General features: G+C 51.5%; 1 protein-coding gene and 1 long non-coding RNA gene across 7 annotated transcripts in view; both read left to right on the top strand.

Annotated features, from left to right (window-relative positions):
• The window catches only part of PECAM1 (platelet and endothelial cell adhesion molecule 1), a 94615-nt gene that overhangs the window by 54796 nt on the left and 23566 nt on the right, over nucleotides 1–16253 (top strand). For 3 of the 6 annotated variants that reach the window (XM_078065927.1, XM_078065929.1, XM_078065928.1), the window contains 2 exons: nucleotides 2507–2563; nucleotides 12031–12053. In XM_078065927.1, coding sequence (XP_077922053.1) covers nucleotides 2507–2563; nucleotides 12031–12053 — 80 coding nt within the window. The remainder of the gene's footprint in view (nucleotides 1–2506; nucleotides 2564–12030; nucleotides 12054–16253) is intronic. The other 3 variants (XM_078065932.1, XM_078065931.1, XM_078065930.1) reach the window with 2 other exon arrangements.
• On the top strand, nucleotides 12060–16169 carry LOC144380879 (uncharacterized). Its single transcript, XR_013445163.1, has 2 exons — nucleotides 12060–14255; nucleotides 14465–16169. It is a non-coding gene; the product is annotated as an uncharacterized LOC144380879 (long non-coding RNA).

Raw genomic sequence — 16253 nt, 5'->3', positions numbered from 1 at the left:
CCATCACAGGGGGCAGAACTGGGGGGGGGAGGGGGCAGCAGGAGGAATCACTGGGGCAGCTGCAAGGGTAGCCGCTCTGCCAAGAAGTGGAAATCACCCTGCTGCCCGGGCTGATCCGCAGTTATAAGGAAGAAGGGGGTCAAGTGCAGCTCTTGAGTCCAGAGGGTGTTAGAGTGTCCCCAAGGTAACCAGAGAGGTCTACCAGCAAGCCTGGGGGCTGTGGCTCTTACAAGAGTGTCCAGCCCCAAGGCTGGGCCACCCCACCTCATCCCTCCATTCCTTCCCCACGGCCCCCACTCCCACTATGGGACACGGTCTGAGGATGAGCTAGCAGGGACCCCAGTGCACCTGATATACAGCATCCTGTATCGTTTCTCCCAGCGTTGTCTGCCCCACAGCCTGGAGCTCCCGAAAGCTCCAGGTCTGAGTTACCTTTTCCCTTCCTTGTCCATGGTGCCCAGCACACAACAGGTGTTAGGATCATACTGAACGCGTGACTTGCCCAGGCCTAACATGGCACAGAATCCCTTAGGGATGTGGTAGATACCCAGGAGATGTGGGAATCCCTGGAGTCTCCCTGTATACCCCCAAATCTGGTGCCACGGAGGGAGCATGGGGAGTGACGTAAGCATCTCTGCTGGCCTCTTAGAGAAAAGCAGGTGTCCTGGCAGAGGGGTGCTTGGTATCTCAGCCACGCTGGTGAGTACCAACTCCTGTTTGGTGCCTTGGGGGAGTCATATGAAGCCTTCTACAAGGCCCTGGCCACCCCAGATGGCCCAAGTTCACCTGTTGGGGGATCTGAACCACCCCCCACCTCCAGGCTTCTTCCTGGTGTTCAGGTCCTGGCACAGGAACCACCACCATTCACCATTCAGTGTCTAATGAATGACCATGGTTTTAATCCTAAGATCTAAAATCTCAGGGAACAGGCTGATTATGCCAAGGCCTTCCTGAAGCTCAGGGTCTGAGACAGAGACCCTTGCAAGGACATTGGTGCCTTCACTGTCCTATCAAACCTCTATGGCTGCCTCCAGGTAACTGTGCAAGGCCTGGGATCGGGAGGTGCACCGGACCTCAGGTGCTGCTCTGGAGGAGCTCCGGGTCCACCAGGGAGACACTCGTGGGGACAAATAATGTCAGTGTGGTCATGGGCAAGTGTCCCCAAAGTGCTGTGGGAGCACAGGGGTTCTGCGTAAGTGCCCTGGGCACAGGGAAGGGGTGAGTGTGTTAGGGAGTAGGTAGGTGTGTGAGGGTGTGTGAACCCAGGCGCAGGAACAAAGCTTGTCCTGGGACTTGGAGGAGAAATGGGGCAAAGAGAAAGGGCCATGAGGGCAGTGAAGGGAGATGTTCAGGGTCAGGGGGCTCCCTGGAGCCTAGTGAGTCAAGGGTATCTTGGCACAGTTAGAGTCCGGGGGCATGCCCCGGCCATCTGCCACCAAGGAAAATAACACCCACACGGTACTGGGTACTGAGCATGGTGGCAGGAAGCATCTTACCCTGTCTGGGGCTTCATTTCCGGATCTGTAGAAGGAGAATGTTGGCCGCATGTAGAAAGCTACCTTTCCACAATGAGGCTTCCTGGTCCTTTGTGCAGGTGAGAGGAGGCGGGGGGTAGTGGCCGGGCCCCATCCTGCTCCCTGAGGTTTGTGGGTGTGTATGTGTGTACATGCTGTGTGTGTACACACTGGACGTAGGAGTACGATTCATGTAGACACAGTGTAAGTGTGTGTCCAAGTGTGTGTATACACATCCTGTCCTTAGACTCCCACTTAAACAGATGCCCGTGTGGGGGTTTTGTCCCCCAAACCCTGAGTCTCCTCTGGGCATAGTCCATACCCTGGTCGGTCATCTGTCTGCTATTCCGAAAGAGTCCAGACCAGAGGATCTCAACCCTGTCTGCGTCTTAGAATCTCCTGGAAGCTCTTTAAAAAACCCCAGTGCCAGGGCCACCCCGGACCAATCAGAACCAGAATGAGGCCCCGGTGTTGGCATTTGAAACCAACTAGCCAGTTGACTAGCTGTGATTCAGTCACAGCTGATCCTCGAAGTCACAGATGAGGCACAGGCTCTAACCCAGGCCTCAGGTGATTGGGAGCCCATGGCCCTGCCTCCTGGGAGGGGCTGGAGGAACAGCTGGACACGGGGACACCCTGGCAGGGGAGCAAGGATGGGGCCCCCGAGCTGGAGGCTGCAGGTGGATACTGGGGACCCCTCCACCTGTGGCCTCTCAGGTCCAGGGTTCCCCTGGAGCAGGTGGACCTGCCCCCGTAATGGCCCGTTGACCTCATCCTTCCAGGTTGAGAGTGACGCTAGTTAGACCAGGATCTTCTAAAGCCAGGAAATGGCCTGAGCTTTGTGGCAACCAGGTCTCCAGGCCCTGCTGGAGACGGGTGCTCGTGGGGTGGGGTAGTGGGCAAGCAGGGAGCCTCGGACATTCTCCTGCTTCAGCAGTGGGCTGAGCTGGTGCCCAGAGGCAGCTGTTGACCTGTACCTGGTCACTTTCCAGGTCTGGAATCCAAGGGCACAGAGACGGTGTACAGTGAAATCCGGAAAGCTAACCCTGGTGAGTGAGGGCCCCTGACTCCCCCAGCCTGGGGGGCTGCTTCCCCCTGAATCATCCGTGGGGGGCTTGGGAGTGGGCAGAGAGAAGAAGGAGCGAAGGAAGACAAAAAGGAGTACTGCCCCTTACACCGAAGTTGGTGACATGCCACCCCTAAAAAGTAGCCATGTGTTACGTGTGCTGTAATTTAGTCAACGCACGCGTATTAAGTGCTTACTGCATGCCAGGGAAACAGGACCTCACACATTCATACCCAGCTAATGGGCAGCTGAGCTGGAGTGTGTCCTGGCACCACTGTGTGCTCACGTGACCCCAGGAGAAGCAGCATGGCCCCACCTGTGCTCAGGTGCCACCCAGGGCGCCTCACCTGCCCTTCCCCCCGTCCTGCCGCACGGGCCCTGGTGCACGGTGGGCGCCCAGAGTTCGTAGACAAAGTCAGTGCTTTGCTTTCAAGACATTGGATAGCTCAGTCTTTCTGAGAACATGCTGCCTGGGGGTGGGGGGTGGGTCTGCTCCTTTGATTCTCCTTTTCTTTGATGCTGGACCCCAGTTCAGTCCCCATCTCCACCACTTCCCCATGAAGAGCTTCCCCCAGGACTGAGCACAGTGCCCAAGCAGACTTGGAACTGGGGAAGCTCCCAGCAATATCATTTTTTGTATCCTTATTCTATCCCATTCTGGGGAAATGAATGGAATACAAAGACTCCTTTTCAAATTCTGAAAATAAGTCACAACCCAAAAGGCGTGATTCTGGGGGAAATAGTCACTACGTGGATATCTTGCCTCAGACCTGTATTTAAGCGGATTCTCTGGGAAGCGTTACAACTGGCTGGGAAGCTTCGGGACAGCCTGGCTACTCTGAGCGGGCTCCACGACCGGTGGCCGTGGTGGTCTCGGGGGGAGCCCAGACCCACGAGAACCCGAATCTTCAGAATCTGACCTCTAACAGACTCCCAGATCTTGCTGACACTGCCAACATTTGAGAAGCACTGTCCTAACCGGAGGAGACGCACATTTTAGCTGAAAGAGGGATCTCCCCTTAGTATGTTTTTTAAATGTATTTGCATGGGTAGGGCAGAAACTCAGCCCCTTGTGGAGCTTGAACACTGACTGACTGATTTTTCAGAAGCCATCTCCTGGGGCAATTTTTGGTTTCAGCATCTCATTTTGCACTCTCAATGCGTTCAGAGCTAGCAAAATGCAAATTGAGAAATAAATAGACCTTCTCTATTTTTCCAGTGTAACAAAAATCTAGAGCTCCAGTAGGGTTCATACGGTCCTGTTGGGTAATTGTGTAAAAACACTCCTCTGCTTTCCTCGAGGTCCCTGAGATTGTTCACTTTTAGTTGCTTTGGTTATGCAAAAGGATTGAGCCTGTGTTACAATATCTCTTTAAATCCTCACAATAAGTCCCATTTTACAGATGAGGATACTGAAGCATAGAGCGGTTAAAACACTTGCCCAGGTTCACACAGGAAGCAGGTCCCCAAACTGGCCCACCCTGGAGCTGGATTTCCACACTCCCGATCATGGGTCAGGGAACTGCACTGCCTTTGGTCTCGGGGAAAGGAAGCTGATGGTGTGTGGAGCCCGCAGGGATTCCCCCCAGAGGGATCCCCCGCACAGGAGACCCGCAGGAAGTCTCGGGGTGTGCTGTGGCCTGAGCCTGCTGCTGGAGACCCTTTACAGCTGGAAAAGGCCACACCCAGTGTGCATCCTGAAGGGTCTGTGTTAGGCGCCCCGCAAATTAGACTGACAAAAGACAGATTAACAGGAGAAAAACAAAATGATGAGAAACTGCAGAGTGGTTAGAGGTGGGGGCTTATTTAGCAAGTTAACCAAGAACAATAAATTTTTTCGTAGATGCTTTCTGCATCCGTTGACTGTCATTTGCCTCCAGCTCGAAATAATCCTATGCCAATGTGGCATATTTGGGGGTGGCATATTGTGATTTCCTGTATCTGCTTTAGGGCAGCTGTTCAGATGGGCTCCCTCAAGGGCCCTGGGCTGGTTCTCCAGGCCCAAGTCCTCAGTGCCCCCGCTGTGGGAACCCGACTGCTCCCTCTGGCCTAAGGCAGGAACGGACCGCAGGACCCAACCCTGTAGGGACTCAGGGTGGTATTACATCTATTTTGCTGGCAGACATCTGAGCCCCAGTCCTGGTGCTGCCACTTGGCAGTTGTGTGACTTTGACCAAGATGCTTAACCCCTCTGAGACTCCAGTTTCTTCCGCTGAGATTAAATAAGAAAAGGGGGGAGATGGTACGAAGTACCCCCTGCACCAGTCCTCGTAGTATCCCTATCCTACAGTGAGTATCCAAGGCCTTTTAGCTGAAAGATGCCAGAGAAACTTGAGCCCAGGCAGAGACCAGAGCCGTGTCCCGACTCCCCCCACCCCAGGGCGCTCCCCCTGCCCCACCTGGGCCATGAGGAGTCCACTGGGGCTTGGCACCTCTGTCGTCTGGTCTCTGACCTGGCAGCCCGTTCCTGCCCAGCGGTTGGGGGGTAGAGAGAGCCCTGGGTCTTGTAGCCAAAACCACAGTGCTGCCTTGGAAATCCGTGCTGGACCCTCGCTGAAGAGGCTCTGTCCTGGAAACCTCAGAAGCTGCTGTTTGGAGCATTTCCTGCTCAGCTGCTGCTTCCCAGGGGGGTAGGTCCCCCCCACCCCCCAACCCCACCGAGGTTGCCGGCCTCGAGTCAATTCTCTTCTCTTTCCTTTCCTCTTACTGTCAGATGCCGCTCTATGCTCAATCCTCAAAACCATCCTAGGGGGGATGGAGGCCCTACTACTATTTCTGTTCTGCAGATGGGGAAATGGGCCCAGAGGTTAAATAACTTGTCCCCGATGGATCCCACGGCCAGTGGTTGGCAGAGTAGAGATTAAGAGGCAGGGAGTCTGGCTGCAGAGTGGTGCTCCTCACGTTTCCTCTCCATGCTGCCGAACCCATGGACCGCATGCTGCTACATTTTCCAGCTCTCTGTTTGGCTTCCCATTATCATTGGTTTCCTTAGAGGCTTCACCTCTATTAAGAGTAATAGCGTGTATGGTCTGGGTGACCCTGGGTGAGTCGTGGAACTTCTTGGGACTCTGGTCACCACCTTTGTGAAATGAGGGGCATGGGTCCGAATCTAGATGGATTGTTCTCCAGGTCTGTTAAAACACAGATAGCATGGCACCACCCCCCTGAATTTCTGATTCAGTAGGTCTGGAGTGAGGCTAATTTGCATTCCTCACAAACTCTCACAAAGCGAGGCTATTGGTCTGGGGACCACACTTACAGAAGCCTCTTCTAGATGCTTCCGAGGTCCCTTCTGATTATATCACTCAAATTATGTTCTGCTTCTTGTTTGAAGAGGTAGGGTCTTTCTCATTCCCCAGCAATCTTGGAAGGATCACTCAGGGTTGGCCAGCAGAGAGAATCCCCCAACATGTGTACATGCATGTGGGCGTGTATGTGGGGGGCCGGCGGCAGCGGGGGTGGGGGGGTGGGGAGAAAGGTGACACCTAATAAAATGAAAGCCCTGGGGAGGTGGGTCTCTGGACAGGCCAGTGAACAGGCTGCGTGCAGAGCTAAGTCTTCTCTAACCTTTCCTTCTTAGGTTTTTATTCTTCCCACCTTAATTTCTCAGTCCTCACCACCTTCCAACCAACAGCACTTCAGGGCTGGCTATTTTGGGAAATGGCTCACAGGGCGTAGTTCTGGCTCTTAAACCCCCTTTTTTCCCCTGAGTGATACAAAGGAAAACTGCTCCTCTAGATAAGCTAAAGGCATGGGGCAGGCCTGCCTCCAAGGAGCAGCCCCAGGGCGGGGCTCTGGGTAGGACCAGCGCCCTGGGGACAGGGTGAGGAGTGGCGGGCATCTGTAGGCGGGCGGGGGGGGGGGGGGGGGGGGGGGGGGGAGGAACCAGGTCTTCGCAATCTTGGCTTTAGGCTCTAAGCTCCTCGGCGCGTGCGTTTTAACTGTGACAAAAATATACATCACACTTGGCACTTTAATCACTTTTAAGTGTACATTTCGGTGGCATTAAATACATTCACATAGTCGTACAACCATCATCACCATCCATCTCCAGAACTTTTTCATCTTCCCAAAGTGAAACTTCATACCCAGTAAACAATAACTCGAGACTCTCCCCAGCCCCTGGCCACCACCATCCTACTTTGCATGTCTGTGAATGTGACTAAGCTCAGCGTTTTTATGTCAAGTGAGGTGGTTGAATGAATGCTTAAGTTGCCTTCTAGTTAGAACATTCAGAGTCTCGTCCTGGCAGCTGGAAGTAACGGTCATTTGTCTATGCTTCGGTTCATCCTGAACCATTCCCCTGGACGTGTTGGTACTAAGTAACTTCTAAGAGTTACTTCCTAGGTCCCTTGGAGCCAACCCTAATCCTTTACTCACCCTTGACTCCAAGACCCTCTAGGTATTTGCTTCTAAGCCTGACTTTTCCCTTCAAATCTGAATTAAGTCATGGATCTCAGGGGCCAGCTCACTGTGCTTCTGCCATGTTTGTGTTGGCGGGACTCCACCTGGATGGTTCTTTGCACTATAATCCTAAGGGGAACACCCTAAGCGGGAGATAGAGGCCTGGGGTTGGGTCTCAGCCCTGCCCTTATCCAGTTGTATGACTTGGCTCCTGCCCCTCATTTCTCCCTCAGTTGTTAGTTTTCTCAATATTCAATAAAATGCCCCTGACCCTCGTGGAACTGCTACAGAACACTCAGTGTTCTCAGGAGGGTGTGTTGGGGGTGGGGGCTAAGCGCTGTAGTGGGCAGGTGGGTTCAATAAAATGGGTGTGAGGGGGCATCTCTTCCAACTCAGTGTCCCCTGCTGGGTCATGGCTGTGGTTAGGTCTGCCCTTCTGTTGCAAGCCTACTATTTTGTTGACAGAGAGCTAAGCTAACATCTTGTCCCAGCCCTTAACTCAGTCCGGGCAAGGAAAACCCTGATCTTGGAGCTTTTCCCCTTTCTAGCTATTAGGTGATTCATTACAACACGTTAGGGAAAGAAGGAGAGGGGTTCTCAGTACTAGGAAATTTACTTCTGAAAGAGACCACATTGAGAGAAGCCTAAGGAGGAGGGAAAACAAGCCCTGGAAAATAGCCAGCACCGGGTTGAGAAAGAGCTTTTCCATCTATGTAACCATCAGCTGGCTTAGGTAATGGACACCATGCAGATAATTTCTCATAATTTAGATCTGCAAGCTTAGCACTTGAGGTTTTTTTAAAGTACTTATTCCTTTTTCAATGATTTGCCTAAGGTCAGGTTTGCAAATCCCAGTCAGCAACGGGGGCTCTGGTTATGGCTTATGATCTGGCTTTCCAGAAATGGGAACAAAGTCTGTTTTTATGTCTCTTATTAAGCAGTAATGTAGGTAGTCCTAAGAAGTGAGTGTTTAAGAAAGCCATACAGGTTACAGTTTGGTACCTTTCTCTGTTACGCTTCACTGGAGCCAATTTTTACTCCCATCACCAATAACCTTGGACTTTATGTAGGGTAATGTGTCACACATCTGGGTTCTCTTGATTTAGATGGTGGAGTCCTCCCAGGGGGCTTGTTCATAGCTTTGGTGCTCTGAGGTGCAGGGTGATGTGGCATCAGAAGCCCCCCACCACACCCCCAAATACCACCCCCCCTCCCCCGGTCTCTCTTTTTACCTGTCATCAGCTTCCCCTTTCTCTGACTAATCCAGGGAGAGGTTTGATTTTCTTTTGTTCCCCTTGCTTTCCTAGTGACAGGAACTAAAAGGGAGGCATTATAACTGGGCGGGGACCCTCTCCAGTAAAGGCATGACCACCTCTGGCTTTCTCCACAACTTCACTCTCAGCCTGGCTGAGCCTCGTGTGAACTGCACTTTCTGGCTCACCAGGAAAGTTTGTATCTTTACTCTGACTCAGCGCTTGACATTTTCTAGTGCTCCAGCTTGTTCTTTTTTTTTTTTTTTTAAAGATGTTATTTATTTATTTGACAGAGAGAGAGACAGCGAGAGAGGGAACACAAGCAGGGGGAGTGGGAGAGGGAGAAGCAGGCTTCCCGCAGAGCAGAGAGCCCGATGCGGGGCTCGATCCCAGGACTCTGGGACCATGACCTGAGCCGAAGGCAGACACTTAACGACTGAGCCACCCAGGCGCCCCATCCAGCTTGTTCTAAAAGTACTTCATAAAATGGCTTGCAGCTCATCCAAACCAAAACCTATTAATGTATATTTACACTGGATTTTAAAACAGAAGAGCAAAGTGGTTTACTACAATCAGCAACACAGTCAAGTTCTTCCCTATGAAAGAACTCAGGTCTAGGATGACATTTCCACAGCTTGGAGCACTGGTTCTCAAGGCAGGAGACATTTTGGTTGTCATAATTTGGGCAGGGGGCGGGGGGTAGAAGGGGTACTATAGCGTCTAATGTACGGAGGCCAGGAATACTGCTGAACATCTTACAACGTACGGGACAGCCCCCCCCCAAAGAAGGATCCAGCCCAGGGCGCCTGGCTTGCTCCGTTGGGAGAGCATGAGACTTTTGATCTCAGTGTCATGAGTTCAAGCCTCACACTGGGTGTAGAGATTACTAAAAAACAATAAGTAAACTCAGAAAAGAATGATCCAGCCCAGAATGTCAATAATGCCAGTGTTAAGAAACCCTGGCTTATAGGAATTTACCTCCTGTGAGTCTTCCAACAGGAGAGCGGGTTTTCCTCTCTAGATGCCCGTGCCCACCTCGAAAGGTGTCCTGAGCACATCCCACCTGACAACTCCAGGCCCTGGGAAGAGATGCCGAGTCCTGCTCCAGGAACTAACCTTTGCCTTTGGGTCAGACGCTAACCTATACCTTCACATCCGAGTATCTGCTCACTCAGCCTTCACCTTCTGCTCTCTCTTTTCCTGGTGTTCCAGATGTTTCCAAAGGGGGTAGAAATTTAATATACTGAGAGTAGCTGTCATCAAGAAAGAACCTTAGAACAGAGGGCCTCTCTGTTGCAAGCCCTCTGGGAGGGAGAGAAGAGCACTTGGGGGTCAGTCCCCACCCATCCTGTCTGGTCCAGAGCGAGCCAGGCCAGCGGGCACTACCCCCCGGCCCCCAGGGGACTGTTTCCTACTTCAGAACCCAAGAGGGTAGAGAAGTACTCTGAAAAAAAAAAAAACTGGTACTACCCACCAGATTCTATTTTTTTAAAAAAGATTTTATTTATTTGAGAGGAGAGAGAGAGAGAGAGCAAACAGGGGGAGGGGCAGAGGGAGAAGCAGGCTCCCCCCTGAGCAGGGAGCCTGACACGGGGCTCGATCCCAGGACCCCAGGATCTCGACCTGAGCTGAAGGCAGACGCTTAGCTTAACCGACTGAGCCACCCAGGTGCCCCCACCAGATTTTATTTTTGTGGTGATTGCTCTATTACCAAAAAGAAGCAGAAACTGCAAGTGTGCAAAACCTAGGGTTCCTTCAGTACTTACCAGCATATTCGAAGTTTTAGTATTTTATATTCATATTGCTTTAGGAAACACAGCCTGAGGCTCTTTCTTTCTTGTGTCTGATTGCAGAGCCCCTGGGGCTTAAGGGGAGTGGGAAGCATGGGGTCCTTCGGGTCCTTCCAGGTCAGGTTTGGGTTGGAGGTGGGAGTGCCGCCCGGGCCTCACCTCAATGCGTGGAAGTTTACACAATGGCTTGACTTCGCGGTCAGGCTGATTCATCCATTTGGCCGTTGACGTCTGCCTCTGGCCCAGCCAGGACAGAAAGGGGCCCCTTAGGAACTTCTGGCCCTGTTCCCTCTCAAGGGGACGCACAATAGAGCTGTGATAAGACAGGGTTTGAGGGGGGAAGTGGACTTTTGGAAACAGGATATTTTTAAATTAGAGAAAGAAACAGAAGGGTTGTGGCCCCCGTTGTGACAGGTGGGCTCTGAGACTTCCCCAAACTCAGAAGGGACTGGGTTTGAGGTTGGGCCGCTGAGCAGAAACTGAGGCCCCTTGGAGCACATCCCTCTAGTAACACTGAGGACTCGGAGGGCATGGGTGATGGCCCTCCTGCCATTACGTCCACCACCTTCAAGAATGGCGACCATCCCCCACACCCACATCTCCCTTCGCCAGACAAGAAGTCCCCGTGGTTTCTCTGTCTTCGGGTCTGTGTCCATAGGGCTGTTTGGGAATCAGCCCCAACCATGTGGGCCCCTGCCCATTTAGAAACTGCTATTAGTGGGGGCCTGGTCCTCTCCAAAGGGGAAAACACAGCCCTCTCTTGCCCGTGGTAGCGAAAACCATCTCTAACACAGGCGGGGACGGCGCACCCTCAACACAACGTCTCCCGTTCTCGGTGGCCTTCCTTCACCTCACTCTGATCTTCTGACATTTGGCCAGGCCCATCTAAAGCACTGCAGCCTGGCAGAGGCAGCCAGTCCCTCTGGCAAGAAGCCAGTGTTGAGATGAGGCTCTTCGGGGGAAGGGGGAGACCATGCCATCCCAGACAGCCCTTGGGCCCTTGGGCCGTGTTTCCCAAGAGCAGTGGGTGATGTTTATACCTTCTGCTCCCTTGATCCCACTCCTGGGAGTGGACAGATTAGTATGAAATATGGAAATAGCTTTATTGGCAAAGAGGATATGGCGGCACTATTTAAAATAGCAAAAACTTGGAAAGAACCTAAATTTTTAAAGTAAGGAACTGGATAACAATTGCACATCTATTGAATGATAATTACGCGGCTACTACCAGTTAGGTTTAAGAAGGCGCCAGAGAATATTTGTAAAATCGTGTTATGTAAAAAAGATAGGCTATAAAATGGTCTCTATTGTATATCAGAACTCAGAAAAAAAGCCTCTTGAGAGCAGAAAATCACTGGAAGACAAAAGCATCAGCAGGGTTTGAATCGACTGAGCCACCCAGGTGCCCCCACCAGATTTTATTTTTGTGGTGATTGCTCTATTACCAGAAAGAAGCAGAAACTACGAGTGTGCATAAACCTAGGGTTCCTTCAGTATTTACCAGCATATTCAAAGTTTTAGTAGAACAGAGATCATGTTTATCTGCTACTTTTCTTCTCCGTAGTTTTCAGGGCTTTTTTCCTGAAATAACATGTGGTACTAATTTAAAAAACAAACAAACAAACAAACAAAAAACCTCTTTAAGGGGCACCTGGCTGGCTCAGTGGAGTGTGTGACTCTTAATCTCAGGGTCATGTTAAAGCCCCACCATGGGTGTAGAGATTACTTTAAAAAAAAAAAATAAAATCTTTAAACTATTTTAAATGTCCAATGAGCTGCCAAGGATTTTATATGCTTGTCACATGGGGCTACAGGGTCCAGAGGAAGCTGTCTTGTGGGCAAAGGAGCCATCCAGCTGAGCACCCAGTGAGCCTCTGGCTCAGGGGTCTCCTTCTGCATCCCCCCCACCCCTTCCTTTTACCACGGAGTTCCTGAGATGGGGTGGGGGGAGCCTAAGGCACTCTCTGTGTGTTCTTACCTCCATGTTATCCTTTGTTTTGCAGATTTCATGGAAAACAGATATTCTGTAAGTACACATTTCATTAACATTTTTTAAATAGTCCACCAAACAGTGTAATATTTCCAAACTCACCCAGATTCTGCATTCCCACTAATTACACCCCTACAGCAGCCTTTTCTGTTTTAGACCAGGAGCCCCAGGCAACTCGGAACTAGCCTGGGACAGTGAAGGTTGGTCATCAGGCTGGCTGGGTGTTCTGGGCCTGTTGTGATTTCGAATATTCTCTCCCACTGTTCCATCATTACATCTCAGCCCTCCTGTGAAGGGATGCCACCCCCCCCTCCCCCCCACCGTCACCACCACCATAGGACTGGGAATCTAGGGCACTTAGCTCCCCATGAGCAAAGTGCACATTTCCTCCTAGTCCAGGTTCAGGCTTTGGAAGTGAGGCAGACTGGGGGGTGGGTGGGGGGAGTATGCTTGAGGAGGGGAGATCCAATAGCTCACTTAAACTTTGAACTCTGAGAGCCTACACCATCACCCCAATACACCAGGCCCTCTGCTGTCAAGGTCCTTGACCCAATGAGGGAATTAGATGAGTTAATACCGATGAGAGAGCAAGGTGATCATAACTCACGAGACGCTATGGAAATGTGGAAGAGAGACTGGCCTGGTTAGTGGTCTCCTTCCCAAGGAAGGTGTCTCTGGGATGGGCCATGAGGAATGAGTCTGACCACAGCAGGCCAAGCAGCTCAGAATGGGAGGAGAAAGGGTGTGGGGGACAAGTGCTAGGAAGAGGTCAGTTAGGGCTTGCACGCAAAGGACTCCAATGCCTCGATACAAGGTTTCACTCTGTAGGAAATTGAGGATTTATGAAGCTGCTACTTGGCAGAGGGATATGTTTTTTAAAAATGTAGAGGTCCAAGTTTAAATTTTGCCAAGACCTGTCTCCTCCTGTCTTCCCATTCCTGACCTCTGTACGAACTACCCAGCAGTGCAGGGGTTAACTAACTGGGCAGCTAGTACCTTGAGAAATGAGGAACTGCTTCTTTAAGGTCTGGGAAGAACTCTCTGCAAAATTGCTGGTAGCCCTTCCAATGGGCCCCCTGGCTTCCTTTGTTTTGCTGGAGTCTGAATTCTTATAAAATAGGGAACTCATTACGCCTTTGCCGGCAGGAAACCACTGACATTCTTTTTATGGAGGAAAGCTATCAATTTGAGGAAAAGGGGAATGAAATGAATGTCTTTTTCTAGCCTAAACCCACCCAGACTCCTGAAACCAGAGACTTGCATTGGAAGGGCAGGGGGCCCAATTTATAGGTGAGAAAACTAAAGGCTGAATGAGCAGAAGAGCCTGGCCAGGGTCACCCAGCTAGGTCATAGCAGAGCCAGGACTAGAACCTATGTCCCCAGACTCCCTGGCCAGTCCACGACACAAGACTCCCTTGAAGAAGTGACATCACCATTCCAGCCATCACAGCCTTGAGAGAGAGTGGAAAGTAAGAACTTTGCTCCATGGGCAGTGTGTGACCCAGATAAAGAGATGCTCTCCAGCTACAATAAACAGAGCTGTGTCCACCCAAGGCAGGTCTGCTGGACCTGCAGGACCGACTTATTTACTTTGTCTTCAATCCAAACGGTCTCTCTGGACAAAGGCTCTAGCTCTGGGACAGATAGAACTTTCCTTTTCCCCAGAAGTTGGCCCGTGGGTCCAGAAGTCTGCTCCCAGGATGCTCCTGAGAGCTCACCCACAACCAGACCTGCTTTCCCAAATAATAAAGCCTTTTGGCGGGAGCTCTGGGGTGCCCAGCCGTTAGGAAAGAGATTTTGAATCTTTAAGCGAATGCATTTTGTTTATAAAAGCGGCAGGTATAGTTTTGCTAATAATCAGCTGGTGAGGGTCAGGAGAAAATTAATTGAATTGCCCAGCAGGGAAATGGGAGGGGATTTCCTTCCTGAAATCAAACCTGGCGATCATTCCCAGTTGTTTAATGGCCGTTGCTTCTGAAAACACACTGGAGGAAATATCTTAACAATGAGATAGCCACTTAGCCAAATACTAATTTAGTATTGTTTGACTTGCTTCAATGGCACATTCTGACTTCATTTTTCCTCTGCCATTTTTGCCTTGTTTATAAATTGTGTTTGTGGCCCAGGCAGACAGATAACACAAAAGAGAACACCTTGTACTTAAATGAAAGGGGGTGAATCTGGACCTTCCTGGGGCTCGGGATCTTGCAGACAGCCTTGCCTTCTTATTGCAAAAAGGCAGCTCCCATGGGCGCCTGGGTGGCTCAGTTGGTTGAGCGACTGCCTTCGGCTCAGGTCATGATCCTGGAGTCCCTGGATCGAGTCCCGCATCGGGCTCCCTGCTCGGCGGGGAGTCTGCTTCTCCCTCTGACCCTCCCCCCTCTCATGTACTCGCTCTCTCTCAAATAAATGAATAAAATCTTTAAAAAAAAAAAAAAAAAAAAAAGGCAGCTCCCAGTCACTGCTGACCTCCTTCCCTCCGGGGAGCCAGCCGGCCCCTGGGCCGCGGTGGGACCTGGACTATGGGCGCCGGCCCTCCAGCTGTCTTTGTGGTGATCCTGTCCTCCTCAAACTAAGCTTCCCAATCTGTAAAATGCTGATGGTGAGACCAACAAGAAACACTACCAGCCACCCATTAGAAGGGTCTTAAGGGTAAAATGAGGAACACGTGTGCAAAGTATTTTGCAAACTACCATATAAATGCGGCTTGGTTCTCTCTTTAAAGTCCTTTTCATCACTCTGGCAGTATGAGATATGGATGGGGGATTTACATCACTTAGCCCTGAAATGCCTCTTCACAGGATTCAACCAAAGCCAGGCTTTGACTTAGGAACCAGAGAACCCCCAACCCCCCAAACCTAACCTTTCCCTGATGAGCTATTCGCTAGCCATGTCACTTTGGGCAGATTTCTTAACCTCTCGAAGCCTTGGTTTGTTTCTTCATCTGTAAATTGGAGGTAATAACCACCCCCTCCCCCCAACCTGGTTGTTGCAAGGATTAAATGAGGATCTAGCACAGACTTGGTTTATTGGAAGCGCTCTATAAGGGGCACATTCTAGAAGCAGGAAGTAGAAATCCCAGGGGTGTTAGAAGCAAAATGACCTTTGAGAGTGTCCGCACCATGTTCTGGCCAGAAGCGGGGCGATTTCATGGCCGTGCTTGGGTGGCTTGACAGCTGGCCTCTGCTTGAAGCACCGGGAAGGACAGGCCTTGGATGTGAGCATGTTAACCTTTACTTCAAGGTCCGGTTGCCGGTGGCCCAGCCCTTTCCATCCGCAGTCCTCGCCTCGCCTGGCGAAGGAGAACGGAGGCGTCTAGGGAGGGACTTGGTCTGGGGCCTGCAGGAAGGCTGGACACCAGGGTCACCCCTCTGGGCAAAGCGGAAGAAATGAAATGAAGGGAGCTGCCAGGGCTGGCAGGCCTCCAGCCTCCTGGGGCCGACACTGCTCTCTCTTGGCCCGCTTGCCAGGGTCTCTGCTGGCAAAGGAGGAGGCAGAGCCTGGGCCTACCAGCTGGAGCCCTTTGGACCTACATCCTGTTCTGAGAGGCTCCTCAGATGTGGCAGGGCCAAAACAAAACAGGGACTCGATCTAAGCGCCCCCCACCACCACCAAGGAGCCCACCAGCCTGGCCACGGGGCTCCCAAGACCCTGGCTAATCCCCACAACTGCCCCCACGCTGGCCTCCTTGAGGCCCCCCCGTGGCAGGGTGCCCTGTGCTCACAGAGGGGCCAGAGTCAGGGACTCATTTGCCGCCTGCCCTTCGGGGCCCAGGGCCCCTCTACTCTAGCATTTCCCATCTGCTCCTCTCTTCGCGCCCTTGCTGCATCCATTCGTCCAAATCTGCCCCACCTTGGAGGCTGGCTCTGTGATGCCTTCTGTGAGACCCCGGGGAACTCCTGGAGATTGTTGGGAACTCTTCCACATGGATATAATGTAAAATTCATGCATCCTCAGTAGAGATAACAGTGCTTGGGTCGGAGGGGGGTCCAGTCCCTGGTGGATGTATAGGTATCAAAAACACCATACAAAGCGGTTAGAGAACACAACAAGACGGCAGGTGGAATCTTTTTTTTTTTTTACTTTATTGTGCAAAATATACACAACAAAATTGGCCACTTTAACCATTTTTAAGTGTCCAGTTCAGCGACACGAAGTACATTCGCATGGCCGCGCAGAAGCCACCACCATCCACCCACAGAACTTTTTCATCCTTCCAAACCAAGAGTCTACCCA

Source organism: Halichoerus grypus, chromosome 2, assembly GCF_964656455.1.
Source record: "Halichoerus grypus chromosome 2, mHalGry1.hap1.1, whole genome shotgun sequence".
In the NCBI taxonomy this organism is placed as follows: Eukaryota; Metazoa; Chordata; class Mammalia; order Carnivora; family Phocidae; genus Halichoerus; species Halichoerus grypus.
This window is presented reverse-complemented; position numbering and strand designations above follow the sequence as displayed.